This window comes from Elephas maximus, chromosome 22 (assembly GCF_024166365.1).
Source record: "Elephas maximus indicus isolate mEleMax1 chromosome 22, mEleMax1 primary haplotype, whole genome shotgun sequence".
In the NCBI taxonomy this organism is placed as follows: Eukaryota; Metazoa; Chordata; class Mammalia; order Proboscidea; family Elephantidae; genus Elephas; species Elephas maximus.
In genome coordinates, this window is record NC_064840.1 from 33,125,243 (window position 1) to 33,140,259 (window position 15,017).

The 15,017-nt window shown below is 49.1% G+C and overlaps 2 protein-coding genes across 2 annotated transcripts in view; both read right to left on the minus strand.

Moving 5' to 3' along the window:
- The window catches only part of GNB1L (G protein subunit beta 1 like), an 85,615-nt gene extending 77,036 nt beyond the window's left edge, over positions 1-8,579 (minus strand). The window contains exon 1 of the mRNA XM_049865824.1: positions 8,497-8,579. The gene's annotated coding sequence lies outside the window, so the exon portion shown is untranslated. The remainder of the gene's footprint in view (positions 1-8,496) is intronic.
- Positions 2,304-8,581, minus strand: RTL10 (retrotransposon Gag like 10). Its single transcript, XM_049865821.1, is given in 8 exon segments — positions 2,304-4,927; positions 4,930-5,244; positions 5,247-5,301; positions 5,304-5,432; positions 5,434-5,554; positions 5,556-5,598; positions 5,601-5,915; positions 8,497-8,581. Coding segments are annotated over 7 exon segments (1,176 nt in total). The 5' UTR covers positions 5,887-5,915; positions 8,497-8,581; the 3' UTR covers positions 2,304-4,700.
- Positions 8,582-15,017: the final 6,436 nt, after the last annotated feature.

The following is a 15,017-nucleotide window of genomic DNA, read 5'->3' on the forward strand; positions in this document are numbered from 1 at the left end:
CACATTCAACACAGCTTGGCGGGGGGAGGAGGGAGGGTGCCCAGCTTTTCACAGGCTGTCTGATGACAACAGACCCCTCTGTCACCCAGGTGCAATTACAAGTGGATTTAGGACAAAGGGCAAAACACTAAAACTTCATGAAGGTAGGGAATGCTTTCTTAAATCAGGAACAGAAAGCATCCCACTGGTGGACAGCACCCCTCACCCAGGGCCAAGGCTCTGCTCCTCTGACTCACCAGCTCTGCCCTTGGGAGAGACCCCTGACCCTGGAGGGGCTCTGCACATGTGCACGTGTACTCATGACAGCACTGTCCAAAGGTGCAAAAAGGGAAAACAAGGACCCCTACCTCAGGCATCCTCCCACAGGTATCTATGCAGGACTAACCCTGCCTCCTTGATGCTGCCCGCTCAACTCTGCACGGAAGGGATGCTTCCTTTTCTCAAATACTGAGTGGTCCATGGCCCAGGAGGATCAGCCAACTCTTGTCCTGCGAGACTCAGTGTGGTGCTGTGGCTTTCTTTGGCCATGGTAGTCTAGGCAGAGTGACACGAGTCACTTGCAGCTCACAGTATTCTCTCCCCGCCTCTAGGTTCCTGAGGGACAGCAATAAGCAGAGATTATGTTGTTGGTGGCTGAGATGCTGGGGGTTGGTTACTCCGGCACAACCTGGCTTGTCCCGACTGGTACAATGGGGTAGTATCTCTATTGACCTGGTTCCTGCTGATGTACTTCGGGCTGTTTCCAGAGCTTTGCTGTTACTGATGGAGGAACGCCCACTGGGCAGTTACCAGAGTCTGGCCCATGCCAAACACTGTACAGGCATTATCTCATTCAACCCTCCCAGCCACCCTGTGAGGTAGAAACTATTTTAACAGCTCAGAGAGGTAGGTGACACCAAGGGCCCTCAGCTTATCAGTAGAGGAGGTAAGATGTGACTGAGCTCAGTCCAGGCTCTTAACCTTGACACCATGGACACCACGCAGCAAATATTCCTGGACATGATCCCTCGTGAACTTAGGCAGTGATCAGGGTATACACTCCTCCAACTTTTACGCAGTCAAAGTGTGGCATTTTATACGCCCACCAATAGGACGAGAAAGCTGTTTCTCCACACCTTCAGCAATTCTGGGAATCTAAAACTCTTCAAGTCCTGATGGGTGGCATGAACGGTTTGCGCTCAGCTGGTAACCAGAAGGTGGGCAATTCAAACTCACCCAGCGGCACCACAGAAGAAAAGTCCTGGCAATCTGCTTCTATTAACAAAACTCTATGAAATGGTTCTACTCAGTAACATGTGGAGTTGCCAGGAATGGGAAGTGACAGCACAAAACAACAATCACAGGCCAAAAAAAAAAAAAAAAAATTCACCTGTATTTCCCTGTAGTACTTCTATGGGTTTTTAACATTGATATCTTTAATCCACCTGGAATACATGCTGACATAAAGAGCGCAGTAGGTATCATCTTACTACTTTCCAGATGGCTGATCAATTGTCCCAACTCCTTTTATTGCATTTTACCCCCAATAATTTGAAACACCTTTAGCATGCACTCAATTCCCAATCTTTATTTAACTGTATTTCAAAGTTATCTATTCTTCCCCGTTCACCTGCCCACACCAATGTCCACCTACCTTAATTACTGAAGTTTTATGTTTCAATATATCTCATAGGACCTTGTCCTCAGTATTGCCTTTTATAGAATGTTCCTTGGAGACAGGTACTTTAAAAACATTCCCATAATGCCTGCCATGTCCTGCCCCCAGGAGAGAAAATCTCTGGATATTTTCAGGGGTGGAGAGGGACAGACACGATGCGCTGGAAGGTGGCAGGCCCTGCTAGACTCTGCTGCTCTCCTGGAATGCCCAGAGCGCCCATCCTCCAGGTCCTCTCTCTGACCAGTGCTGGCTACCTAGGAGTGGTGAATGGTCCAAAGGACCATCCTCCCACTTGCAAGGAGAAGAGCCTCCTCTCTTGCCCTTTGTACTTCTTCTCACCTGAGGAACGAGAAAGCAGCTAGGTTATCATATCTGCCAGAAGGCAAGGCACCACCGCAGGCTGGAGACATGCCATCATTCTGCACCACTGTATGCAATTCCTGTTTGGAAGGCCAGGCCAGATCCCTCCCATCCTCTCAACTCTCAATCAAGTATTCACTTTATGTTTACTGAATGAAGACGGGGAAAGGCAGCCCAGGCAGAGGCCAGCAAGATAGTAGGGAGTCAACTAGGAGATAGAGAGCCATCCAACCCAGACAGCACCCCAAGGTCTACTGCCAGAGCTGCCTTAAGAGCTCAACCCAAGGACCTTGGTCACTAATACCAGACCCACAGACAGGGAAGGAGGGAAGCAGTCTGTCCTAGGACTGAAAAAGGAGGGAACAGACCTGAGCAATAGCAGGGGCTGCACCCTCCTCTGGAGGTACAGTGGAGCAATTCAGCACAGAGGCACTGAGGCTGGGCCACAATGTCAGGATTTCACACATCTAATCAAGATCAAGACTGTGCATTGTTTTCTTCTTCAGCTTGGTTGTTTTGCTATCAGTTATTTAGATTTCCAAAAATGGCCTCCACCTATTTCCAAGATTTGTAATAGTTTTACTTGCAAGGCATTTGTGTCTTCAAGTATTCACACATAAAACCATCTGAACCCAGAGCCTTTCTGACAGTCGCGAAATAATCCCAACAATTTGTTTTTCTCAAAAATTTTTAACAAATGTTTGCTCATTATTGTTTTCCCCCAAATAACTGGTTTTAGTTCTAGTTCATGTTTCTTAGTTTTTCTTCTTTCTTTCCAGGAGGATTTTCTTTTGTGGATTTGTTTTTATAATTGCAAAATGGAAAGAGTTTGAAATTCTTGCTCAGTCGCCCCTCAGGGTAGGCGTTCTGCACACAGGGCGGATGCACCTCCATCCTGTGTTAAACTTGGCCTGAGGGAGCCTCCATGCTCAGCTTTCATTATTAGAAAACCCATCTTGTATAGAACAGGTCTTTCTTCATTCCAATCCTCTGGGCCCTAGGCCTCATAGCAAGAGTCTGCTGCCTGCTCCTCACCTCATCTCCAGCTCTGAGAAGTCAGTCTCAAGGGTACCCTCCACCTGCCAAGCTTTCCATTTCCACCTATTTAGCCCCAACTCCTTCAAGCCGGCCTTTGGTCTTCAAATTCCCTACCAGAAACAATCCTGGCTGGGGATGCTTGCAGCTGGAGTCTCTGCTCCTGACAGAATGGGCACAATGCTCCCACTGATGAAACAACCACACCAGACTCAGTCATCGATCCATCACATTTAATGAGCACCAATTGTGTACCAACGACACAAAGCTAAGATGAGCCCTGCCCTAGAGGCTCACAGTCTACCAGGGAGACACAAGTATTTACATTATTAGGGTTTTCAGTGCTGAACCAGCAATGTGCAAGAGAGTACACAGGCGAGGACAGGGATTGCTAAACAGCAGGTGGGGAGGCAGCACAACAGCACGTGCAAAGGCATTGAGACATAAAAAACCATGTCAACTTCAGAAGAAAGCCAGCTATGACTAAAACAAAAAACCAAACCCGTCGCCACTGAGTCCATTCTGACTCACAGCGACCCTGTAGGACAGAACAGAACTGCGCCATAGGGTTTCGAAGAAGCACGGGGTGGATTTGAACTGCTGATCTTTTGGTTAGCAGCCAAACCCTTAATCACTATGCCACCAGCTGTGACTAGGATGTTAAATATCCAAACCAAAAACTGTTGCCATCGAGTTAATTCCAACTCATAGTGACACTACAGAGCACAGTAGAACTCCCCCATAGGGTTTCCAAGGTGCATCTGGTGGATTTGAACTGCAAACCTTTTGGTTAGCAGCCAAACGCTTAACCATTACGCCACCAGCTGTGACTAGGATGTTAAACATCCAAACCAAAACCTGTTGCCATCAAGTCGATTCCAAAATAAAATAAAATAAAACATATAGAAATAAAACAGAGTACAATTGCCCTATGGGGTTTCCAAGGAGTGGCTAGTGGATTCGAACTGCCAACCTGTTGGTTAGCAGCCATAACTCTTAACCACAGCGCCACCAGAATTCCAGAATGTTAAGTAACACAGGAGGAGAAATTACCTGTAGTGAGCTTGGCAAGGGGGCTTCGGACATCCCAACTGGCCTATGCTGCTGATAAGCCCCCAGGGACTCATCTTTCTCTGCCAAGATGCCATCCTATTCATATTAAAGAATCAAAGTGGCCATTTCCTCCATGAGGGCTTCTTAAATTCCAGCCAAGAGGACAGAGATCACATGGAGCAGAGAAAGGGAAGAGAGTAGATGCAAACAGGGCAAGCTGGGCAGCCCCAGGTCAGTGCCTCCCCGTGTTGAAAAGCATAGAGAGGGTCCAGTTTGCAGGGGGCAAGGGATGGTGCAAACATCTGAGGGGAACCGATCTAAAGAACTCTGTCCAACTAGGAGGAATAGCCTGGGTGAGATGGCACTGCCAGGTGAGGTGTGGGTATATAGCTAAGAACCCAGTGGGAGATGGCCCCTTGAACTGTTGGGGAAGTGAAGGCTAGGGCACAGGCCAGTGTTCTGCGGCCAGGGGAGTGGGGGATGTTTGTGCTCAGACAGGGTAGGGCTCAAAACAAGTGCTACTCCTCACCCAGGAGCAGGGCCAGCAGATAGGACAACACCCCAGCAGCACTGGGCTCCTTTCAGTTGTCTGGAGTTATATGGCAATGTCACTCTGTCCTAACTGAGGACCATGGGGCTCCTTGGCTAAGTAGACCATTTTATCTTGAGGGCTAGTGCTGCACCTGCCTGGGCCATGTTCAGAGTCCAGGGCTGCTGGTTTGGGAACAGTAGATAACAATGGCTCTACTGGGATCTCCAGAGCCTCCACTGCCTCTTGTGGGGAACCTAAGGAGGCCTCCCTGCTCTCAGAAACCTCCTCTGTCTTCTGGGTGCTGGACCCTCCGGGTGATCTGTATTCTGTGCAGGGGGCTTAGCAGATTCTGGAAGTACAGGGGCAGGCCTGGGGGCCACCTCGTCTAGCTGGGAGGTGGGCCCCACAGGAATGGGATCAGTGCCACCTGCAGAATCACACAAGGCAGGGTGCGCCTCAGGCCTGTTTTCCTTGGCCAGCTGCTACTCAGGTGGAGCATTTCTGGATGTTGAGTTAGAACCGGAAACAGAAGTGGTGGTCAGAGTGGCTGGGACAGGCCCAGGAGAAGCACCTATGTTGAAAGCCAGCGCTTCCAAGAACCAAGCTAGTACTGCCTTACCACAGGTAGATGCGGGGCCACTGGCAGCTGGCTCGAGGCCAGGGGTGGGGTAGGGGTCAGGGCACTGCAGCATGGTACTCTGCAAAACTGTGCGGGTCTTGGATCGCCTCCTCAAGATCCCAGCAGAAGAGCTCATAATCGTCAGGCATAAGCAGGTCCCTGCTGAGGTAGGGCACAGGCCCAGGCCCAGCCTGTCAGGCACCCAAGAGCATCACAGACTCAGCTGAGGCTATCCTGGTAGTGCTCCAAGTGGAAGGACATGTCATCTCCTGGCTGGGCCAGAAAGCAGTCCAGCAGCTGGGAAGCTGTCAAAGGTGCCTGGGTCAGAGCCCAGCACCCAGTGAAGTCCATCCTGGGGGTTGCAGCATGGGCAGGCATGTAGCAGGAAAGCCCCTCTCTGTAGGCTCACCACCCAGGGGCACTGCTCGCCACATTCTTCTGCTCCGTGGCTGTGCGCAAGCACACGGAGTCCCCGCAGCAGGGCTGCTCAATCCAAGGATCCACAAGTTGGGTGTAGGCGACCCCATTAGAAGCCTAGTCCACCAGCTGCCAAGGGTGTGTGTTGGTGTAATTTGCTGCTGCCCAAATGGGATGACGAGGGCCTTGCTCATGGCGCTGACCACGAGGCATGCTAGGAGCTGGTAGAGTTGCCACACCGACTACGAGAAGGAAGGGAAAGATAGTGGCGCAAGGAGGGAAGGCGTGGGCCGAAGAAGCAACAAAGGATGCGATAGGATAGAGACTGGCTGAACGGGGGTGTGGCAGACCCAGGCTGCTTCAGGCAAGTGATGAGGATGGGGCGCTGACAGCTGCGGCTTCAGGAGAGCTGAAAAAAGCTGATGGGACTGTCAGATGTAGGCCATTATCCAAGGCAATCTGTCCAAAAACAAGGTGGGGAAGTACAGAAACAGGCCCAGCCATCCCCAAAGGGCTGGCTGGCAGGAGGAGGCAGCAAGCAGACAAACCCCTAGTGCCAGGAGAGCTGAGTGGGCCTGCCCTAGGAGGGTGGCCAGGTAAATGTTGCCTGTGACGGTTCAAGGGCAAGGGTATGGCAGACGCTGTCAATCCCAGGAGAAGGAAAGGGGGCAGGATTGGCACCCCCTGCACTTCCTCGAAACCTCCTGGCTGGGTTGTCAGGGAATCACAAGTCTATTCCAACTCATAGTGACTCTCTATGACAGAGTAGAACTACCCCACAGGATTTTCTAGACTGCAATCTTTATGGGAGCAAATCACCAGGTCTTTTCTCCTGTGGAACCGCTGGTGTGTTCAAACTGCTGACCTTTTGGTTAGCAGCTGAGCATTTAACCATTGTACCACCAGGGCTCCTTAAGAAGAATGGTAAAAGCAACATTTCACTGAGGACTCAATTTGTGCCCAATACTGATAATGTCCTGATGAGGCTGGTGCTATTACCACCACTGTATCCACTTAGAAATGGAGGCGCAGAGTAGTGAAGTAACCCGTCTGCAGCCACACAGCCGGGAAGTGGTGGAGCGGTTGAGCCTGGATCCAGAAACCACACGCTCAATCACTACACATCATGCAAGTTATAAACTACGCTTCATAGTAGGCTGAGAATTAGACCCTAGGCTCCCCAAACACTTCAAACTTGTGAAGTACACAGACCGTGTCATAAGATTCTTTTATATTTCAGCCCCTCTTTCCAAGCATTCTGCACAGCACCAGGCACCAGGCAGGTGCTAACTGGACCCCTGACTGAAGGACAGAGTCCACAGTCCTGCCTAGTCTCTATTCCTCCTGCCGCCCCTCCTCCAATGCTCTCCACAGTCCTCTCTCCCCACTGCGGTCCACTCCCGCCCCAGCCTCACCTCCCTCCCCTCTCCCCACTGCAGTGCACCTGCAGGTAATGCCACTCCTGCAACAGCATCACCTCCTTCCTCTCCCCAGCCCAATAGACAGCACTGACATCCTGCTCCCCACCTCAGCATAAAACCCTGGAATCCCCCTTGCTGCATCTTCTCTCACCACCCCAAAGTCACTCATGCAAAGGGGCTGGTGAGCCCTCCTCGAGGTGCCAGACCTGCCCCGCCTCCTCCATGTGCTAGTTACCAACCCTGAGCAGCCAAAGAAACCCAGACTGGGAAAACAAGCTCCATCACAGTTACAGTTCTCTTCCAGTTTGTGAAGCCCTCCTCCTCTCACACTGCCCAGCTGGCTCCAGTCACCTCCCAATCTTGCTGCAAAGCCAGCACACTCATGGCCTCCACAAAACGCTCTGCTTCACCCCTCCATGTGCAATTTTTCCAACAACCTTGCAGACATAGCCCAGTGGTCCTCCAGCTCATACCAAGGTGTGTCATGGCCTGCACACGCCTTTGCACAATTTCCTATGTGTTCACCTACGCCCATCAGAGTGAGTTCCCCAAGGAGGTACAGTTATGTGGGTCTTTCTGCCCAGCACCTTACAGGTGGATCTGCAGGGCTGGAAGTTGCCAAGGCCACCAGCACCCCTGCCACCCAATCATTCTGGAACCCCACATGTACATCCCCCCTCTGGGGGTCTTCCACCAGAATGCACAGCCCTTGACCATAGCTTCTTACACTACTGCAAAAAAAGAATACACCAGGGCCTACTGGCAGCAGTGCCCCACAGAGCAGCATGTGAGTAGATCCAATCCAGTCCCTTGCTGAGCTCTAAATAAGCAGTGACCACAAATCCAGGACTCACTTGGAGTTTAAGCAGTCTACCCAGGTCTCTGCCCCCTCCTTCTCCCAGTCCCGACCTTCCTCCCCACTGAGACTTTAGCTGTCACCCTGCCCATTCACAAGCATGCCTCTGTGTTCCCTGCAGCCTTAGGGAAAAGGTTCCCCTGTGCCTGCCAGCCCTGATTCCGCCTGAAACTTCCTAAGCCTGGGCCTGACTCCCCCCACTTGGAGAACCTTGGCCATCCCAGCCTCCCTAGCAGATCAGCCTCTCCCGCTTCTCTCTCCACCCTGCCCGTCATTGTGGAATTTCGGCCCTTCTCCTGGATTAGACAGCGCTCTACTGAAGGAGCAGGTACCACGACGCAAGCGTGTTTGCGTAGGCAAAGCCAAAGGCAGCGCCTAAAACGCTAGAGCGTTCTCCGCTCGGAGACCCAGGGGTCTTGGGAGTAAAGACTTGCCCAAAGCCTCACAGCAAGTTAAGGACAGGCCACTGCACCCCCGGCAACCGCCATGCAGGAAACCTCGGGAATACGAGCTCACAAGCCCTACTGCATCAAGAATCCCACCTACCTGCCACCACCCAAGGCGCAGTGAAGGGGGTCCACGGAACTGCAGCTTGAGACGGTGCGCATGGGCCTCCCTCGGAGGACGAGTCCACGCGCCACCTAGAAAGTGGAGAACAAGATCGGGCCCCGTCAGGTGGAGCGCAGGCACGACCTCCCGAGACAGGGTGAAGGGCCCCAAAATGTCTCTAGGCGCCCTTCTAGCCCCGAGCGCCAGTCGAGAAACTGAGGCTCGCCAGCCGGCAGGGCACCGAGGACCAGGTGATGGCTCCGAGCGCCCTCTCCGCGGACAGGGAATTGGGGCGGGGCGGAAGGGCATAATCTCGGGTCTGATACGGGGCTTTCTTCCCACCGGCCGCCTGACTCCTGCGGGTCCACTAACCCTCTGGCCACAGTACAGGACACCAGCTCGGAGCAGTAGAGCGCCCAGGGCCAGACAGGGCAATGCAGCTACGCCCCCTGCGTGCGCGCGACCGCGCCTACGTCCCCGCGCTAGCTCGCCGCGCGTCCAAGCCGGCCACCCAGCCAGGCCGCGCGCGCGCGCGCGCTTCTCCCGCCGCGCCTGCGCTATGCGAAGCTGGGCCACAGCCGCGCAGGCGCTCCCGAACACTGCCAGCGCAGCAGCGCGGCGCGGGGAGTGATGGGAGCGCGCGCCTAGCCCGGCGCCGTGCCCGATGCCAAGACAGCTGCTGGGCCGCGTGCGCAGGCGCAGAAGGGCCGAGCTCGGGCAGCTTGTCTCCTTCCCGCCCCTCGCCCTAAGCCTAGAGGTGGGCAGTGGGTGGTGGGCGGTGGTTGGCGGGAGGGGTGGGAATGCGCTGGGTCTGCGGAATTAAGAGAGAGCGGGAAGAGCCACGGTCGACACTCGGCGACCCTCTGGCCCCTGCCGAGTCGGAGGGGGTGATGCTGCTGCAGCCTGCTGTTAGTGCCCTCGAGTCAGCTGGGGACTGTGGGCGTTGGGGGGTGGGGGTGGCTACTGAGGGTCAAGAGGGATGCTGAGTCAAGCACAGGGACGCTGAGGCCACCGGGAAGGATTTGGGCATAGAGCGTCTACAGGGGCTGGAGTTGGCTGGGCATACACGCCTCATTAGGATAGCTTGGATGGCATGCCAGCACAGTCTCACCACCCAGTACCGGCTGCTGGAAACCTCCTAATGAGTCTTCATACCAGACCTTAGTCATTAGGGGCTAGTTCTACATATCTCCAGCCCAGGAGTGAGAGGGCAGGGCCCAGCTGGCCACAAGGACCCTCCACTTGCATGCCCAGGGGCTAGCAGGGGAGGAACTGTGGAGAGGTGGTTGGTGAGAAGCCTATAGGTTTTCTCATCGTGGGTGGGTTGGTGCTGTGCTAGACCTGGTGAGGCTGGACCCAATGAGGACAATGAGGGCAGGCTGCCAAGGCCTCCCCACAGGGCTGTGCCAAGCCCAGGCCTGCTGCTCAGGAGTGGCGTGCCCAGTCAGCACCCAGAGACTTCAGAAAAGTGAGTAGAGGATGAGACTGGGTGCTCTTCATGGATACAGGGACTGCCCACACCATCTCTCTGTGTCTCCACTGTGCTTGGACAAGAGGTGGGAGAGGGTACCAGCCCCTTACAAGGAGAAAGGTGACCAGCCCCAAGCCCAGGACCTACTGCCCCATGAGTTAAGAGCCTGGATGTAGGCCAGGAGTCATTGGGGCACTGGGCAGCAGAATTCACTGAAAAATAACGTTTCTCAAGGCAAACACACAAGAAACACAGCAGCTCCCTTTCTGCCCTGGTCTAGTGACTCCTTTCATGAAACAGCCTCTGAAATGTTATCTGCATTTACACCAAACTCACTTGCTTTGATCCTTGAAACGAGAATCAAAGATCACATTGTACCTTCACTGGGTCTGTTGGGCTTCCAGCTGCCTCAGCCAAAAATAATAAAAGTGGCATCCAGCAGGGAAACACCTCCCTGAAGTGTGAATGAAATTTGGATTTTTCGGTTGTATCTTTCCTAATTGACCTGATAGTTTAAACTTCCTCCCTCAAAGAAGAGGGGGAGTTCCTGAGAATTCGGCTTACCTCAGGCACTAGATAGCTCAGGCCATCTCGGGGCCCATCAGCAGAACCAGCAGGGATTGTGCAAAAGACTAATCCAAGTGGGCGAATCCATCAGAAAAGGACTTTTTGGGTCCACATTGTTTTGGGTTTTTTTTTTTTTTTCTTTCAAGCCATCTTCTGTATATATATTATTAAATGATTTTTAGCTTCCCTGTGGGCTGCATCCTTAACAGGGCCTAATGTTGCCTTTTCACGCATACAGTGGGGTGAGCTAACTTTGCTGAGAGCCCACCAAATGCCAAGCAAGTGACAAGGTTCTCTTTTGATGAGGAGGCAGAAATCAGCCCATTTCACAGATGAAGAAACAGCTTCATGAAGGCTGAGATTTGCTTGAGAAATGGCAAGCTTGGGAGACCCTACCTAGCCCACAGCCCCTATTTGGGAAGTGCTGCCAACTAGTAGGGTACTGGATGTAACTGCTTGAACTGAAAGGCCCAGAGACAGTGGTCAGGCAGAGGACACTGGAACCCAGACATTGGCTCTGAGGTGTTTAGGATTGTTGTCAGCACTGCGGCCCCCTGAACCAGGGTCAGCAAGGGAACAGTGACATGCAGCCCAGGAGAGGTGATGCCAGCTGACGGAGGACTGTCAGCCTCTTGAGCCTCCCTGTACTCCTTGCACTTGAATCTGCATGACAGCCTCCCCTGGAGCCAGGAATGTCAGGGTCTCTTGTTCTGCCACCTACCTTGCCGCCATACTGGAAGTTGCCCTAGAAATGCAGCACTGAACCCTCCGGAGTATTTTCAGAGGCCTGTGTCTTTTTCCTGAAAGCGATCTCTTTCTCGCCCTGCTGGTGAGGCTGTGCCCTATGTGATGAATATGGATGCTTCAGAGACCTTTCCAACTTAGCTGGGGGACTGGGCATCAGAACCTGGTGCCCCTGGGGTTCCTTGTGCCATTGGAAACCAGTGTCATCATAGTGGTCCTTCTATTATTTTTTCTTCTAATTGAGGTAAGATTTACATACAATTAAATGCATAGATCTTCATACTACAGTTTCATGAGTTTTACATATGTAAACCACCACCACACACAATTAAGCTGTATAACATTTCATTACTCTGAAACTGACCTCATGCCCCCTTCTAGTCTGTCCCCATGGGCAAACACGGTTCTGATTTCTACCCCATAGATTTATTTTGCCACTTCTGAAACTTCTTCCAGATGTAATGTTACAATATGGACTCTTTTGTGTTTGGCCTCTTAGGATCACTATAATGTCTATGAGATTCATCCATACGGTTGTATGTATCTCATTTCTTTTTATTGCTGTGTACTATCCCATTGCATGACAACATCATTTGTTTATCCATTCTCTTGTTGCTGGACATTTGAATTCATTCTAGTTTACAGCTAGTACAAATACAGCTGCTGTGTACATTCCTGAACAAGTTCTTTTTGTGGATGAAAGTTTTCACTTTTTGGGATAAATTTCTAGGAGTGGACTTGCTGGATCATAGGGTAGGTGCATGTCTTAGTCATCTTGTGCTGCTATAACAGAAATACCACAAGTGGATGGCTTTAACAAAGAGAAATTCTAGATTCTCTCACAACCTGGTAAGTTACAAGTCCAAATTCAGGGTGTCAGCTCCAGGGGATGGCTTTCTCACAAACTTAAAACAGGGAAACAGAGACGTCAATCTGTAAATGATGACAACATCAAAACAATAAAAGGAAATAAATGGTGTAGGTATAAAACTTTCAAATGGAGAAGAAGTCAAGGTGATACCAAGTAATAAGAGACTGGTTCAAACTTAGGAAGATAGGGGTAAATTTCAAAGTAACCTCAAAGTTAAACCCACTCATCAGAATAAAAAAGAAAAACATAAAGTCTCAGTAAACACTAAATTTATAATAACAAAAGAAAAGAAAATCCACAAATAAAAGAAATTCAGCACAGAAAAGAGGAACAAAACATCAGCACCACAAAAACAAAACAAAACAAAAACACCAATATGACAGCAAAAAACTCATACCTCTCCATAATCACACTGATTGTAAATGGCTTAAATGCACGTGTAAAGAGACAGGAAGAATGGATTAAAAAAAAAAATCCATCTATATGCTGTCTACAAGGGACACATCTTAGACACAAAGACATAAATATATTAAAAATCAAAGGATAAAAAATACATATATCAAGGAAACAATAACCAGAAAAGGGCAGGAGTAGCAATACTAATCTCAAATAAAATAAGACTTTAAGGCAAAATCAACCATAAAAGACAAGGAAGGACATTATATAATGGTTAAAGGGGCAATCCACCAAGAAGACATAATATCTATGCACCCAACGACAGGGCTCCAAAATACATCAAACTCTAAAAGCACTGAAAAGAGAAATAGGCAGTTCCACAATAATAGTAGGAGACTTCAACACACTACTCTTGGTAAAGGACAGAACATCTAGGAAGAAACTCAACAAAGACACAGAGGATCTAAAGGCCAAAATCAACCAACTTGACGTCATAGACATATATAGAACACTCCACCCAACAGCAGCAAAGTATGCATTCTTTTCCATGCACATGGAACATTTTGCAGAATAGAACATATGTTAGGCCACAAAGCAACTCTCAATAAAATCCAAAACATCAAAATAATACCAAGCATTCTCTCTGATCACAATACCATAAAAGTAGAAATCAATTACAGGAAGAGCAAGGAAAAAAAAAAAAAAATCAAATACAGGGAAACTGAACAACACCTTGCTTAAATACAACTGGGTAATAAAAGAAATCAAAGAGAGAATTAAAAAATTCCTAGAATTAAATGAGAATGAAAACACGTCATACCAAAACCTTTGGGAAACAGCAAAGGCACTGTGCAGAGGTCAATTTACAGCAATCAACACACACATCAAAAAAAGAAGAGTGGGCTGAAATCAAAATGTTAGCCCTACAACTCGAAGAAATAGAGAACATCAAAAGGAGCCCACAGGCACTAGAAGAAAGGAAAAAATAAAGATTAGAGCAGAGATAAATGAAATAGAGAACAGAAAAACAGTAGAATGAATCAACAAGATCAAAAGTTGGCTTTTTGAAAAGATCAACAAAACTGACAGACCATTGGCGAAGCTGACAAAAGAAAAACAGGAGAGGAAGCAAATAACCCAAATAAGAAACAAGATGGGGGACATTACAACATACCCAAGTGAAATAAAAAAGATCACAACAGAATACTATGGAAAATTGTACTCCAACAAATTTGAGGACCTAGAGGAAATGGACAAATTTCTAAAAACACACCACCTACCTAAACTAACACAAGCCAAGATAGAAAATCTGAACAGACCCAGAAGAAGAGAAGAGATTGAAGAGGTAATACAAAAAATCCCCAACAAAAAAAAGCCCTGGCCCAGACAGTTTCACTGGAGAATTCTTCTAACCACTCAGGGAAATTAGTACTACTAAAACTATTTCAGGGCACAGAAAAAGAAGGAATACTCATGAATTCATTCTATGAAGTCAGCATAACCCTGATAGCAAAGCCAGGCAAAGACACTACAAAAAAAAGAAAATTACAGGCCAATATGTCATGAATATAGACGCAAAAATTCTCAACAAGACTAGAAGAATCCCGGCGGTCATGGTCCCCAAACCTTCTGTTGGCCCAGCACAGGAACCATTCCCGAAGACTACTCATCAGACGTGGAAGGGACTGGACAATGGGCTGGAGAAAGATGCTGATGAAGAGTGAGCTACTTGTTTCAGGTGGACACTTGAGACTGTGTTGGCATCTCCTGTCTGGAGGGGAGACGGGAGGATAGAGAGGGTTAGAAACTGGCAAAATGGTCACGAAAGGAGAGACTGGAAGAAGGTAGTGGGCTGACTCATTAGGGGGAGAGTAAATGGGAGTATGTAGTAAGGTGTATATAAGCTTACATGTGACAGACTGACTTGATTTGTAAATTTTCACTTAAAGCACAATAAAAATTATTAAAAAAAAATTCTCAACAAAATTATAGCCTAACAGAATTCAGCATTGCATGAAGAAAAATAATAATACACCACGACCAAGTGGGATTTATACCAGGTGTGCAAGGATATTTCAACATTAGAAAATCAGTCAACATAATCCACCACATAAACAGAACAACAGAAAAGAATCACATGATCATCTCAATTGACACAGAAAGGGCACTTGATAAAGTCCAACACCATTCATGAGAAAAACTCAATAAAATAGGAATAGAAAGGAAATTCCTCAATGTAATAAAGGACATCGATACAAAACCAACAGCCAACATCATTCTCACTGGAGAGAAGCTGAAAGCATTCCTTCTGAGAATGGGAACAAGACAAGGATGCCCTTTATTATCAATCCTATTTAACATTGTCCTGGAAGTCCTAGCTAGAGCTATTAGACAAGAAAAAGAAATAAAAGTCATCCAAATTGGTAAGGAAAAAGTAAAACTACCCCTATTTGCAGATGATATGATAGT